The following is a 14,273-nucleotide window of genomic DNA, read 5'->3' on the forward strand; positions in this document are numbered from 1 at the left end:
AGTGTTCAAATAAAAAGGTGAGCCTCTCGCACATGATTAATCCTGCATTAAAACTTTAACACGTGTGCCTTTCTCTCATTCTATTGAACCAGCTTGTAAGATCCCTAAGACATGGTATTTCCTATAGAAGACATTTATTTTCTATATATGACGTTTCGTAGTGGGCTTCAGACACTTGGATTTAATGCACACTGTGATTGGGTTATCATGAAAAAAAATTACCCAAAGATTATTAAAACTTTACCACATGTGCCTTTCTCTCATTCTATTGACCCAGCTTAGTATTTCCCTAAGATCCCTAAAACTTAGTATTTCCTATACAAGACATTTATTTTCTATATAAGACGTTCTGTAGTGGGCTTCAGACACTTGGATTTAATACACACTGTGATTGGGTTATCATGAAAAAAATTTACCAAAAGTTTATTTCTCCTCACATTCTTGATCTTAAGATTAGAAAGGAAACCCGAACAAGCTATAAAAAAAAACCTGTTGTTGTACAACAAATTAATTTATGTTTTTATTAGTCAGCAAACTCATTGCCCCGTCCCCACTCCCGCCCCCCAAAACAAGTGGTTGTGTAAACAATCTGGTGCCTGGTTGAGTAAGCCATTTATGCCTTTGCAGGGGCAAACTCATTTTTTTCCCAGAAGTGGTTGTGTAAGCCCATCTGCTACCTTTCCACTGTCGACATTTTCTGCCGAAACTGAATCTTCTCCTTGTTGGCTTGCACCAGCTATTTGCAGTCCTCGTCGTCCATGTCCTCCCTGAGAAAGCAAACAAAATTAGTCTATTGCTAATCTGAAAGCAAATTTTACTCAAGAACCAATATTGGATAGCTGGCTGGCTATATGCCCTCCCTCACTACGAACCTACCCCCGTCATCAAGGTCTAACATCGTGAGTATACAAACCCTAGAAATAAGAATTATATGCATTGACTTACTCCTATCTTCTGAGCAATGGCGCGGAGGATAGAAGGAGAACGGGCGACGACAGATGCTGCTACTGTTGCCGCAACACGGACCCTGAAGAAACATGCAAACATGCAAATTCAGGATATTTTACCCCAATATAAACAAATATATAAAGCATCATAGGTCTAAAAGTTTTTGTTTGCCTGGGTACTACTGCAAAAAGTTATACAAAAGCTAAAACAAAAGGAACAAGCAAGAGATTATTATGCAATCAAAATATTAGGGTCAAGAAACCTAAAATAACCCCAACAAAATAGGAATAAAGCATACGTATTTGTTGGGTTTTTATTGGACGTACATTTTCAACGAGAATTCTATCATTTAAGGGTAATAGAGATGTTAGGAATAGATAAGTCGCAAAATAAAATTGACAAGCAGAAATATAGTTGGACATATTTTCATCACCTTGTTAGTAACATGGCTACCGGGTACTTATAAAATATAACAAAAGTGACCATATAACCCTGATGGTCGATTTCCTACTAATTGGATACTTAAAAGGGATTAAACACCAAAATCATGTGCAATGCATCCATGATCAGTTTCAAGAGCCAGCTATGAACCAGGGGAATGTCGGATGGAGGCCCTTCTCCCACAACATGCCCATATTTAAAGTGATTTTAAAAAATGGAGTGTCGTTGAAAGTGTACACGGTATAACCGCCACACGTGAGTGGTGTCCAAACAAGTGTTGACGTGGCCACAGATCCCTATCGTCACTATTTACTCTCGCATGTTCATCATTCCAACTGACGCTGAGGTAGAACATTAAAGGCTCATCATCAATTTGAATAAGAAAAAGATTGAATTGCAAAAAGCGAAAAGTAGGGAACTAATGGTCCCCTAGACTATTTTTAGTCTGGTAGACATTAAAATATCATTTCATTTCAGGGATAGTATCTAGTGTTGGTGTCCAAACCTTATGTGACCCCATGCTCCGATCGACCGGAGAAGTGTGCCCAGTAACTTGTGATTGATCCTGTTGGAGACACTGTTGGGTTTCCTGGATCTCCTCAATAGGGGCCTCATTCGACCATGGTTCATCATATATTAGTCCTCTAGTGCGAATGCTTCAGTCAGCCAAAATGTCTTCCACCTTATTCCCTGCTCGCCTTGTGTGATGTGGGATAATACACTGAAATGAAGACAGCAAGTTTTTTATACTAGTAATTACCTCATGTAGTCTCCAACTATAACTTATCTGATCTGCCAGTTGGTCTTGAGTAATTTTGTTAGACATTGTATGACAATTTGTGAATCGCCATGGACTTGGAGCAACGTATAACCTTCGCGAAGCACTATTTTAAGGCCCTTCTCTAGACCAAGAAATTATGCCATGTTATTTGTTGTGGTACCGTAGTAGCATGCATAGACACGCAGTGGGAGAGAGTTCTCATCTCGAAAGATACCACTGTGACCTGTTGGCCCCCGACTCCCTTTTGATGCACCATCGAAGCTTCTTAATATTTTAAAATGTTGTGGAGGAGGAGAGAAGCTAATAGAGTCACTGTTTCTTAAATCAATCGATTGAGAGAGACAGGAGGTGAACATTATTGGGTGTAGATCCAAATTTTTTAAAATGTATTCCTTTCTCTCAGTATCTGACCAATCTTCCTGTTTAAACGAGGATGTTACTATTGTTTCTTGAGTACTTTGGATTATGATTTCTTGTAGACAAACAGCATCTCGTTTGTATCAAAAACTCTGAGGTTCCGCTCTTTCCACAGATTCCATATTACAAAGCCACAGGCCAAATGCCAAGCTTGAAGAGTTATCATATTTTTAACTTCTTTTCATAGCATTGCATTAAGAGATATGTGATAAATTCAGGTTGTGGCGCAGAACATCGAAAAATTCGCAGTGTAATGTCCAAGTGTTGCGCACAATTCCTAAAAATATGTTGTGTTGTTTCTTCTGCTTGAAAGCATAGAGAAAAAAATCGACGGTCATTCATAGCCTTTTCTCTATAGTCGATCCCATGAGAGGTTACGTCCATGTGCAAGCAGCCATAGGAATGTGCCAACTTTTGGCCAACTCTTATTATCCCATATTTTCCTCCATAGTACTATGTTGTCCTCTGTATGATTACCAGCAAGTACTCCATATGCTTTTTTTAAAGAAAATGAACCTGATGATTGGTGTCCCCATCGAAGAATATCCCGACTATGTGAGACTCTGTTGTTGGGGCCTTCATTTTGTGATATTTTGCGGAGAAAGAGGCTAAGAAAATGAACCTAATGATTGGTGTCCCCATCGAAGAATATCCCGACTATGTGAGACTCTGTTGTTGGGGCCTTCATTTTGTGATATTTTGCGGAGAAAGAGGCTCGGAACAAGTGGCGGAAACAGCCATTGGGAAGTTGCGGCGCTGACAGCCGAGGAAAGACGAGACTGGCATAAGACTAGCGGTCGCAGAGGAGTGGCAGGAAGAAGCAGGGATAGCCAAGCGAGAAAAGAGCAGGAGCAGCCGAGGATGAAGACAGCCAAGCAGGGGAGAAGGAACTCGTGGTTCGGGTTGGCGTGGAGGAAAAGAAAGAAGAAGATAAAAAGCAGAAAGGAGAACGGAGAAGGGGTTGGTTATGGTTGTTCTGGGTAATACTATTCATCCTGTGTTACAGAGCTATAAGAACAACTTTGTGATTGTATTTATATGAGTTTGTATCCCGTCTGTAGGAATTCTAATGATGAGGACAGGCCAAGAGCTTGATGTAATGTACCTATTCTGATATTAATGAAGAAAACTGTTATGGGATCATAGTATATTCATTGTGTGTTATTCTGGTTATTCAGAATTTTTAAGTATGCACATGTTTAGGTAGTCTCTTTGTTACAGCATGTATAGACTATTGCAATTTGGTTGCTTTGAATGTTAATTTAATGTTTCTTGCTCTCTATCCTTTGATATGGTTTCCCTGATATCAGATTCCAACCCTCCTCTAACTTAGGTTGTGGCACACCTCGGGTGAGACTCCTTACCCTTCCTGGGTAAGGTGAAAATGTCGGCGTTGTGCTAGACTACAACGGAGCCTTATTGGCCCCTATGCCTGAACCCGGAGTCTTAACCCTGTTTCTATTTCTGTGCCAACAAATGGTTCCGTTGTCAGGACCTGAAATTCAAAAAGAGGGTTTGGAATATGGTATCGAAGATCTTTAAGAAAAAATTGCGAAACTGGTGGGATGAGCAAGTGGACCAATTTGTTTCTCAACAAGCTCAACTTCGTCGTCGAACTATTGCAAAATTGACGGACAAAATCCTGTATTCAGAACCGGCGAGTGATCAGTACGAGATATTCTGGTGCAAATTTCCAGAAGAACTTTACAACTGGTTGCAGAGATTGCAGGTGAAAGGGAGGTCTAGTGGACAAAATTTATCTCGTCGCAACTGGACTCAAGAAGATCTCACTGCACTACATTGTCTTGACATGGATCTGACAAGAGCAGTAGATTTTTGGGTACAAACCACACTGGAAGGGTATATTATCGAATTTGCAGCAGAAAGCCATCAGTCCTTTTCAAAGGTTGAAGCTGTGTTCCGAGCAGGGTTGTGAGGGAAGCTGCTAAAAGAAGTAACCCTCTGGATCAAGGTCTTAATGGTGGAAGAGGGCTTGCTAGTATTCCAAAGTCTAAGCATGGCAGCGTAAACACCTAGTACTGGGGGAAGGACCTAAAGGGAGGGATGCTACTAAGCAGGGAACTATGAGGCTATTAGGAGGATGGATGCAGATGATTCCCGAAGGGCGGGAGATCTATGAGCACAAAGGAGAGTGCAGATAGTAGAGAGATGGCAGGAAAGGGCCATGCAAACGATTAAAAGGCAACAAGAGGGATTGCACCAAGCAGGAGCGATGTTGAGAAGTCCAGAGGGAGGAGACAGGATAGAAGAAAGCTCAACGGGAGGAATAGCGACAGCCGCAACCGCTATGGGTTCAAAAGGCGATAGGGACCCACCCTCACTAGTGGAGAGGGAGAGGCTGGATGGAAAAGGCCATCCCAGCTCGAAGGAAGGCCTAGATGATGACATGTATTTTGTTATACAGAGACTATTTGCTGAAGATGATGCGTCCAGAAGAATCAATGATCTGCCTCCCCGAAGCTCAGGTAGTGTCTCCCCCAACCTTCCCCTAGTACTCTATAACAATCTTGACAAATTCCTTTCTAAGTTGATCAAAACTATAAGAGTTCATAGTGTGCATGTTAATTACAAAGCTAGTACTAGTAGTAGTGGAAATAGTAGCAGTAATACAGGTTTGCAAGGATCTCTACAACCGGGATCACAAGGATTTGTGCTTTTAGCACGGACTCAATCAAAAATGGCGGGATCATTCACAAGGTATCCCGAGTTCTCCAGCAGGGGGAACGAAGACATAGAACAACATTGGTATCTATGCGAGGCCATCTGGAGAGCTCGTCAGACGCCTAATAATGTGAAGCTAATTGAATTTTAGACCTCTCAGGGAAAGGGCCTTGAGGTGGTTCATAAAATGGTCAGAGTTACACCAGAACCCAACTGTGGACAATGTTAAAAGAGAATTTGTACAAGAATTCAAACTTCCCCAAACTGATCAGCAAGGGTTGTCAGAACTGTGGGAGATAAAGCAGCGGGAGGGAGAGACCGCCTGAGAGTTGATGCAAAGATTTAAGGATGCAATCGGTAAACTCAGTTACCCAATAGACCCGAATCACCAAAGAGATTGGTTTATCAAAGCATTGTTACCCCTCACTCGTACACCATTGACGCAACAAAAGATTGACACACTACAGGATGCTCTCGAGCAAGCAACTCGGATAGAAGCTATGGCAGGATACCTGCACGAATACTGGGGGGGAGCAACATCGCATGATCCATCTATCTTGGGTCTTCAACATCAAATTGCAAGTCTAACAGAGAAGTTAAAGGATCTGCAACTAGCCCGCCTGGCAAGGCCGAACGTGTGGTGTACAAATTGCTTAGGGGAAGGTCATGTTTCCACAGAATGCCCAAGATTGCAGGGCGCAGGTACTGTGTCTACTCCAAGAGGACCACCTAGGCCTACACCCGCATCAGGAGTCGCGCAGGTAGGATCGCAAGGGTTGTATCCTAGGTGCAACCAGCCAGAGTACTGTGAAGTATGCAGGGGGTATGGACACTCTCCTCGTTTGTGCCCAATATTACAAAAATACTCCAATGTTCCAAATAACAATTATTGTGAGTTTTGTGCTTCCACAACTCACCACACTAACCAATGTAGAGCATTGGATGCTCTAGCAAATAGGTTAGACCACTCAACCTTCTGATTCAATGAGACTGCTCGAGGAGGGCGAGGAGGAGGAGGAACAAGGGGTGAAAGAGCAGGAGGCAGAGGCCCAGTCCGATGTTACAACTATGATCAAGAAGGGCATGTTGCATGGGATTGCCCACTGCTAAGAAGGCCATGGTACTCTCAGTGCAGGGTCAATGCACATGCAACATAGGACTGTCCGGAGCTAATTGCAAGATGGGAGGAGCAGAACTGGTGTAGGGGAGCGAACTTGATTAATGCAGAACCAAGGGTATTGGAGGCAACCCCCCTCTTGAATATTAATATAGTCACACGCAGCGGCAAAAAGACTAGGGTTGATCGAGGAACCTCGGACCAGCCCATGATCATCAGACTGGCCTCCCCAAAGCGCTCATATGACCCGAGCAAGAAGCAGTGTTACGAGGCAACGAAAGTTTTTGACAATCTAGCTGAAGGCACAGGACCATAGAAGGGGCAGCCAGAGTCTCATAAAGCTAAGAGCCTGAACCTTTCACAATCCACAGCACTCTGACTGAGGAATGGTTTAGATTATTTCTGCAGATCGTGAATGATGACCAGATGCTGGTGCAGTTGAGGAATAGTCTGAAAGCAGGCAACCCAGAGGAGGTTGAGGGAGGAATTATTTCCGCTAACTTACCCAAAAGACACACTAGGAGAGTACGGAGGAACAAGAAGAGAATAGGTAGAGAGTTCATAATCGATGCTCAGATTGCAGGATTTCAAATCAAGGACACTATGCTAGATCTTTGTTATATACCTAGGGGGGATAATATGGGGTACCAAGGGAGGTACCCAAGGTAATAATGTAATAATGGGATGGGCCATAGTAATAAATAAGGTGGTTAACCCATATCATGTAAGGGATCACAAGTAGTTAGTAATAATGTAATGGGCCCATGGTATTAGTCGATGGTATGAGGGAACCATGGTAATGATCCATGGTATTGTATGTATAAGGCCTATATAGAGGCTAGAGACTCCACGTGAAGATATAGTGAAGGATTATTGTATGAACAAGCATATGGCTTGTGGAGTGTTCTCCTTCCTTAAGGAGTAAATGTATGGTGTTGCCCTACCTTAAGGGTTTGATCAATAAAGAATCATTTCATATTATTTCTGGGTTTATTTGCATTATCTTATATTTTCATATCAGATCTATAATATTTTTGGATCAGATCTATAACAAGTGGTATCAGAGCTATAACAATCTTGGTTCCGATGTCAACATTCTACCAAGGAAAAAGTGGGAAGCACTAGGGAAAATTTAGTTGACATTCTCACCAATCTAGTTGCGGATGGCGACTCATTATTATATCCTTCCAATTGGGAGACTAGAGGATGTAGAAGTGGATGTAGCAGGGGTAAAGACCCATGCAAATTTCAAAGTAATAGATATTATGGGAGACAAGGATCCTTATCCAACACTGCTCAGGATAGAGTGGGCATTTGAAAATTATGCTATAATCGACTTAAAGAAGGAACTAATGACTTTTGAAGTAGAAGGAGTAAGGGTGATTCAACCTGTAGACTTGTATCAGGGACTAACAGATGACAAAGAAGAGCTAGGGATGTTAGATCAACTCTACAGGCTAACAGTGGGTAAAAGGGAGGACTACATAAACCCAACAACTGAAGGATCTATTAGCTGGAGAAGTATTCAGAGTTCAGAGGTTGGTTCAGAAGCTGCTTGGGACGATTGGCAGCAGAGTGGATATGAGATCAACACTAGACATTGCGCTGCAATATGTTGGGTCAACTGGATTGGCACAGAGGTAAGGGACTTCCCTATCTTTAATGGTATAGACTCAGTAAATTCATTTCTCAACAGGATTGATGCAACTATTATTGAAGAGCATAAAATACCATTACTAAATGTCGCATTGCAAGCGACACCGGCGCAATGGTGAGGAGTTCACCACAACTACCTCCAAGATTGGGAGAAGATCAAGAAAGCAATGGAAGTAAGATTCAAACTATCTAGGGAGTACCCTCAAGACTTTGCAAAGTACAGGGGGGACTCCGACCCTCGACAACACTTGGAAAATTGTAAGGACAGATGGAACCAGGAAGGAGTTTCGAAGGAGTTATGGGTACATGGGTTCATACACACCTTGGGAACCTTTCCAAAAACCTGGTATGTACAGGAAAAAAACAAGGAGGCAAACGAGAGATTGGGATAGCTTGGCTAATTAGTTTGTTAGCAGCTTCTCTTTCTCAGACAACTACAGGAGGCTCACTGAGGTATTGCAGGTTGTTAAAATGATTCTACTCACATCGGGTAAGCTAATGGACAGATGCATAGACCAGAGGACCTTACAGCGTCTTTATGAGTCAAGGGTATCTTGAAGCAATGGCTTGTGGAAAGGTGGATAAAGAACCGGATGAGGATGATCTGGGGGAGTTCCCACAACGTGGGCAAGCAGGACTATGGTGGGCACCATAGTTCCCTAATCCATCAACCATGCAGCAGAATGATCTTCAGGGTTGGTCCTCATCCCAACTGTTCAACTTTATTCAACAAGTCACACCGAGGGCCACAAAGCTGCATAATGACCTAACTGCCGACCATGAACAGTAGTAGCAGCAAATTGTTGAAACCACAGCTGAATGTGATCAACTCCACCAGGACAAGCAACGACTCCAGGAGCAGGTCGAGCAGATTACCACACGATTCCAAGCACTGTAGCCGTCCATTTTTGATGTTGTAACCGAAGCTCCAGAAGACTTCTCAGCTTGCACATTGGTCAAATGTTGCGACAATATCCAAACCGCGTGCAATGATTTAATCAAGACCAATCGAGAGCTCAGGAAAACCCTAGCCGCTACAAGGAGTGCATTATCGGCCCATGCCACAGCCTATGCCAACGAGATTGAGCAAAAGATAACCATTGCAGCCACTCTCAAGGACTCCATTGTCGAGGCCACATACACCTTGCTGCAGCAGGTTCATGACTGGTTAGGAAGCTTGGCAAAGAAGAATCCACTAATCTACCCACTCCGAAACCGAGTTAATCATCTCCTCACCACTATCAAGAACACGAAGGACAAAGAGCAAAGGAAACAGTTACGGGCAGAAGTCACCACTCTAGAAGGCCGCATCCAACAGATTGAAGATGAGTCGGCCAAGACAAAACAGATACTCCGTGATCTTCGGCCCCCGGTTCAAGCACACGTAGAGGAACTATAGGAGCTAAGTGAGGACATGGAAGTACAGTGGACTTCCTTGCTAATGGCACGGCCAGCTCAACCCACGTCCAACACAACAACTGAATTCCTCGAGCAAGCAGCCACGATCACAGAGACCTGGAAAGCAGCGCTCAATAACTATACTCAATTCTGCCATGAGACTATTGCGGTTGTGCCTGAATTGGGGCCTTCGTTTAAAGAAGCGGGCCAAGAAGAAGCAGCGCAACACCAGAGGAAGCACCAGCAACAGCACTAGCAGAAGCACCAACAGCAACACTATCAGAAGCACCCGCAGTAGCACCAGGAGAAGTGTCAATAGCATCGACAACGCCATAGGAATATTGACTCGGTGATGAGTCAATGAACTATGGTCGGGGCCTTCGTTTTGTGATATTTTGCGGAGAAAGAGGCTAGGGACAAGTGGCCGAATCGACCATTGGGAAGTTGAGGAGCTAACAGCCGAGGAAAGACAAGAGATTGGCGGAAAACTGGCAGTTGCAGAGGAGTGACGGGAAGAAGCAGAGACAGTGGAGTGGGGAAAGAGTAGGAGCAACCAAGGACGAAGACAGCCGAGCAAGGGAGAAGGAACTAGCAGTTTTGGTTGACATGCAAGAAAAGAAAGAAGAAGATAAAAAGCAGAAAGGAGAATCAAGAAGGGGTTGGTTATGGTTGTTCTGGGTAATACTATTCATCCTGTGTTCCAGAGCTATGGGAACAGCTTTGTGACTGTCTTATATGAGTTTGTATCCCCTCTGTAGGAGTTCTAATGTTGAGGACAGGCCAAGATGTAATGTACCTATTTTGATAGTAATGAAGAAGACTATTATGGGATCATAGTGTATTCACTGTGTGTTATTCTGGTTATTCAAAATTTTTAAGTATGCACATGTTTAGGTAGTCTCTCTGTTACAGCATGTATAGACTGTTGCGATTTGGTTGCTTTGAATGTTAAGTTGATGTTCCTTGCTCTCTATCCTTTGATATGGTTTCCCTGATATCGGATTCCAACCCTCCTCTAGCTTAGGTTGTGGCACACCTCAGGCGAGACTTCTTACCCTTTCCGGGTAAGGTGACAATGTTGACGTTGTGCTAGACTACAACGGAGCCTTGTTGACACCAGTGCCCAAACTCGGGATCTTAACCCTGTTGCTATTTCTGTGCAAACATCTATTATCCAACAATTCTTTAAACTCCTTCCAAGGGTAACTATCATCATTATCTACCTAGTCTTCTCTTTCTTTCCACACCCTCCATTCTTGATTTTCCTTATGAGGTTTCCAAAAATCAGCCAATGTCTGAGCAGTGAGTCTTTTGGACAGATTTTGTATTGATTGAAATTGTTGGGACTCTCGTGAGTGTAGAAACAGTTGCCAAGAATCTTCCCAAAATCTTGATGTTTTCCCTTCTTTGATATCCCAAAATGCATGATGTTGAATTAGGTCTTTGCTTTTGATAGCCCAATTCCAGATGGTTGATCCTATAATGGTTCCGTTAAACGTAAACTCTCCTCCTGAGTAAGAAGGGGGAACTATTTTTTTTGCCAAATTTGTTTCCGAAGTTGCGGACCACCCTGGACCCAAAGCCACCATAATTTCAAGCCTGACTTGTCCCTCGTTCGCCCTTGATTGTTCAGGTGATCTCTTCGGCCTTTTTGGTCCTATTGTACTATGTAACAACCCCCCCATTTATACGAGTAATAGTTAATATTTGACATATAAATGGGGACCCTTTTAAATTTTTAGCCTTTGAAAATAAACGCTAACTCTACAAATTTACCTCAAAAAACCTTCAAAAAGGAACTCATGCCTAAAGCTCTTATCGCAAATCGCATCTCGCAGTTTTCCATGTAACAATTGTTAACACTCCACCGAAAATCCCAAAATGTGATATGCGATGAGGTCTCTGCTCTGATTTTCCAATCACCGCACTTTAATAACACATGATCGCACCTCGCAAATCACAAATCGATACAGCATGCCATTGTGTCACCCCTTAAGAATTTGCGAAATGCGATGTTGCGATTCTCGCAATCGCATTTTGCATTAACTCTGAATAATGTTATATGACAACGTTTGAAAGTTGCGATGCGCTAATAAAGTGTGAAGCGTGGAGAAGTTATTGAGTTTTAATGTAATAATGAGTGGTTTGACAGAGTAATTAATGTTTAGCAGCTCAAGGAGAGGAATTGATGTTTTCAAGTTATGGCTAGTTAACACTGAAATCTCATGTAAAATCTTCCCACGATTCAAAGTCATTTCAAAGAACTCTCTGCCATAATTGCCCTCCATTGTGTGCACTGATATATCTCTTTCGTTTCAGGCAAGCTTCAAAAGAGATGTCATTGCGAAAGGTGATGCAAAAGCAGAAGAAGCAGAGCATTACAGAGTCTGAGCTATCAAAAATGTCGCCTATATTCGCTGACACAGTTTGCAGCGCCGATGGAGGAGCGATAGCATGGGAAGTCATATACAACAAGCTTGAAGATGAGCGTCCTAAAATTATTGTCATAAAGGCAACAACCGAATCAATAAAACCTTCGGGGGTCCAATTCAAAGACGTTGCTTGTTCCTTCCTTCACAAAATAGGAGCAAGAGCGAAAATACTCCCATATACAGATATGATTAGATGGGTGGTGGAAAATCTCAGTATTAAAGACAGGCAATTCAGGAACTCAAAGATGGAGTTAATGGGTTCATTCAAAGCTGAAGACCTAAAGCAAATGTATCATATACCTGACCCTCAGGACATATATGACAAATCATACTTGGCCAACTTCGCAAAGAAAAATGAAGAACCTTTCAAGATCATCCAAGGCTGGAGGGTACTGGAGAACAAGTTCAAATATGATAAAACAGGTATGTATCTCGTAGCTTCTTTGGCAAACCCCTACAACTATGCAGCTTCTATGTTATGTAGGTTATATGGATTACCTAATAATACCAAGTTTTCCATAGAATGGATTCCTTTAATTGATGCTTGTGTCAATTCCCACATAATGAATTGGGCCACTATCCTATCTGATAACCTAGCCACTGCCATCTCCGAGTATCATCAAAAGAGATCCTCCTCCACAGAGAACCTTCCTCCATTTTATTTCAGTGCCTATATCATGGATGCCATCTGTTTTTGCACTAAATTTCCAATCATGGGTTGGAAATGGACTTTAAAGGACCCCTATCGCATCCATCTCAGCCATAAACAAATTTGGGAATCCCATTATATACCCCATTTTTATAAAGTATGCCATGTTGTTATTTTACCATTACATCAATTGATTTTTAATAAGAAAGCCCCCAGGTTTTCCAAAGAAGTCGCTATAGACCTTCTCGTAGTAGGCAAGTATTTTGTTGAAGAATGGTTTCCGTATATTAGAGTTTTTGGCAGTACAACAGACCCACATCTACTCCCTTTGTATTTCTTCGATAAGCTACTAGCAAGAGAAATAGTTTACCAGACTGTGGGTAAAGGCTTGACCAAGACCCTAAAAGATAACAAGAAGTCTTTATGGCCATCCTTTCCCATTCGGTGTGGTTCATTTTCGTTCGCAAATTTCAACCATGCAACCAAGGAATCACTAAGCCTAGAGAGCCTCAGGCTCCATACTCTGCCAAAGAGGCAATTCGACCCTAACAAGATAGCTGTTAAGTTTAGGTATGTTCTGTGCTTAGAGCAATTTAATTCAATTTTCATAGTTAGCTCAATATCTTTTACAGATTAGCAATCACATCAGCATTAAAGTAAACTACAGATAGACCATAAACATAAATCGCAGAAGACAAGCCAAGACAAGAGGACACAAGATGTAGCGCTAGCCAGGGACAAACCCCAATGTGGGGAAACCCTTGATCAATTCTTCTTATATGTTCTTCAATAGTTTAGTAAAGAGATAGAGAGAGAGAGAGAGAGATAGTACATTTAACAAAGAAGGCAACACTTTGACTTGCCTCGATAAGAGCATAGATCATCTCTAAGAAGATGATACATGAGATCAGTTGAAGACAAGCTGCTTCAACTAATTTTCCAAGGTGACTCCTTCACCTATCATTATGTTTCATCTCGTCATCATGTTGTACCTCACCGTGCAGCACTACTATCCCAGTGTTTAGCACTGTTGTACCTTGTGCCACTGCTGCACCATGTTGTCACCCATGTGCTTGTTGCACCATTGTTGCTTTGTGTACTCGCTGCACCAAGTACTATACTGTTGTCCCAATGTACTTGCAGCACTATGCTTGTTGTCGTCCATGCTTTACCATGATGTTGTTCACACTTCACCATGCTGCTGCTGTCCATGCTTCACCATGCTTACCGCTGTCCCATGTATCATCATGCTTGCAGCAGTCGTATTTGCTTGCTCCACCAAGCTTCATTGCTGTCCCATTGTCATCATGCTTGCAGTTGTCCTATTTGCTTGCTCCACCAAGCTTCATTGCTATCCCATTATCATCATGCTTGCAGTTGTCCTATTTGGACATGTTGTACCTTGTTGTCCATGTATTGATCATGTACAGCTATACTGTTGTCTTACAGCACACATTTCCATCCTGTCACCTACAACACCCTTAGATTTCAGCTGCAGAACTTGGCTATGCTTGACCGCAGATTAGGACTTCCCTTTGATAATGTATAGGAGCTCCTCTTGACTATAGATTAGGCCTCCTCTCCTAGTTGCTTATAGGTCTCCTCATTTGCTGTGGATCTAGCCTCTCTTTGTTGCAGATTTAGGTCTCCTTTAACTGCGGCCAGACCTCTCCCTTAACGGCTGCTAGAGCTCTCCTTCATCTACCGCTAAGTCTCCATTTAGATCTGCGACTATGGCACATTTAACTCAGT

At 42.6% G+C, this 14,273-nt stretch overlaps 1 protein-coding gene across 1 annotated transcript in view; it reads right to left on the reverse strand.

The window, feature by feature from the left end:
• Positions 1-202: 202 nt before the first annotated feature.
• LOC149203220 (DUF21 domain-containing protein At4g14240-like) overlaps positions 203-14,273 on the reverse strand; it is a 210,673-nt gene continuing 196,602 nt past the window's right edge. Inside the window, exons 12-13 of the mRNA XM_089403363.1 lie at positions 946-1,027; positions 203-767 (exon numbers count right to left, since the gene is read on the reverse strand). Of these exons, the coding sequence (XP_089259489.1) occupies positions 636-767; positions 946-1,027 (214 nt within the window). The 3' untranslated portion in view covers positions 203-635. The remainder of the gene's footprint in view (positions 768-945; positions 1,028-14,273) is intronic.

This window comes from Pinus tabuliformis, chromosome 2_1, assembly GCF_031772625.1.
Source record: "Pinus tabuliformis cultivar Carrire ecotype Pingquan chromosome 2_1, CPIR1, whole genome shotgun sequence".
Classification (NCBI taxonomy): domain Eukaryota; kingdom Viridiplantae; phylum Streptophyta; class Pinopsida; order Pinales; family Pinaceae; genus Pinus; species Pinus tabuliformis.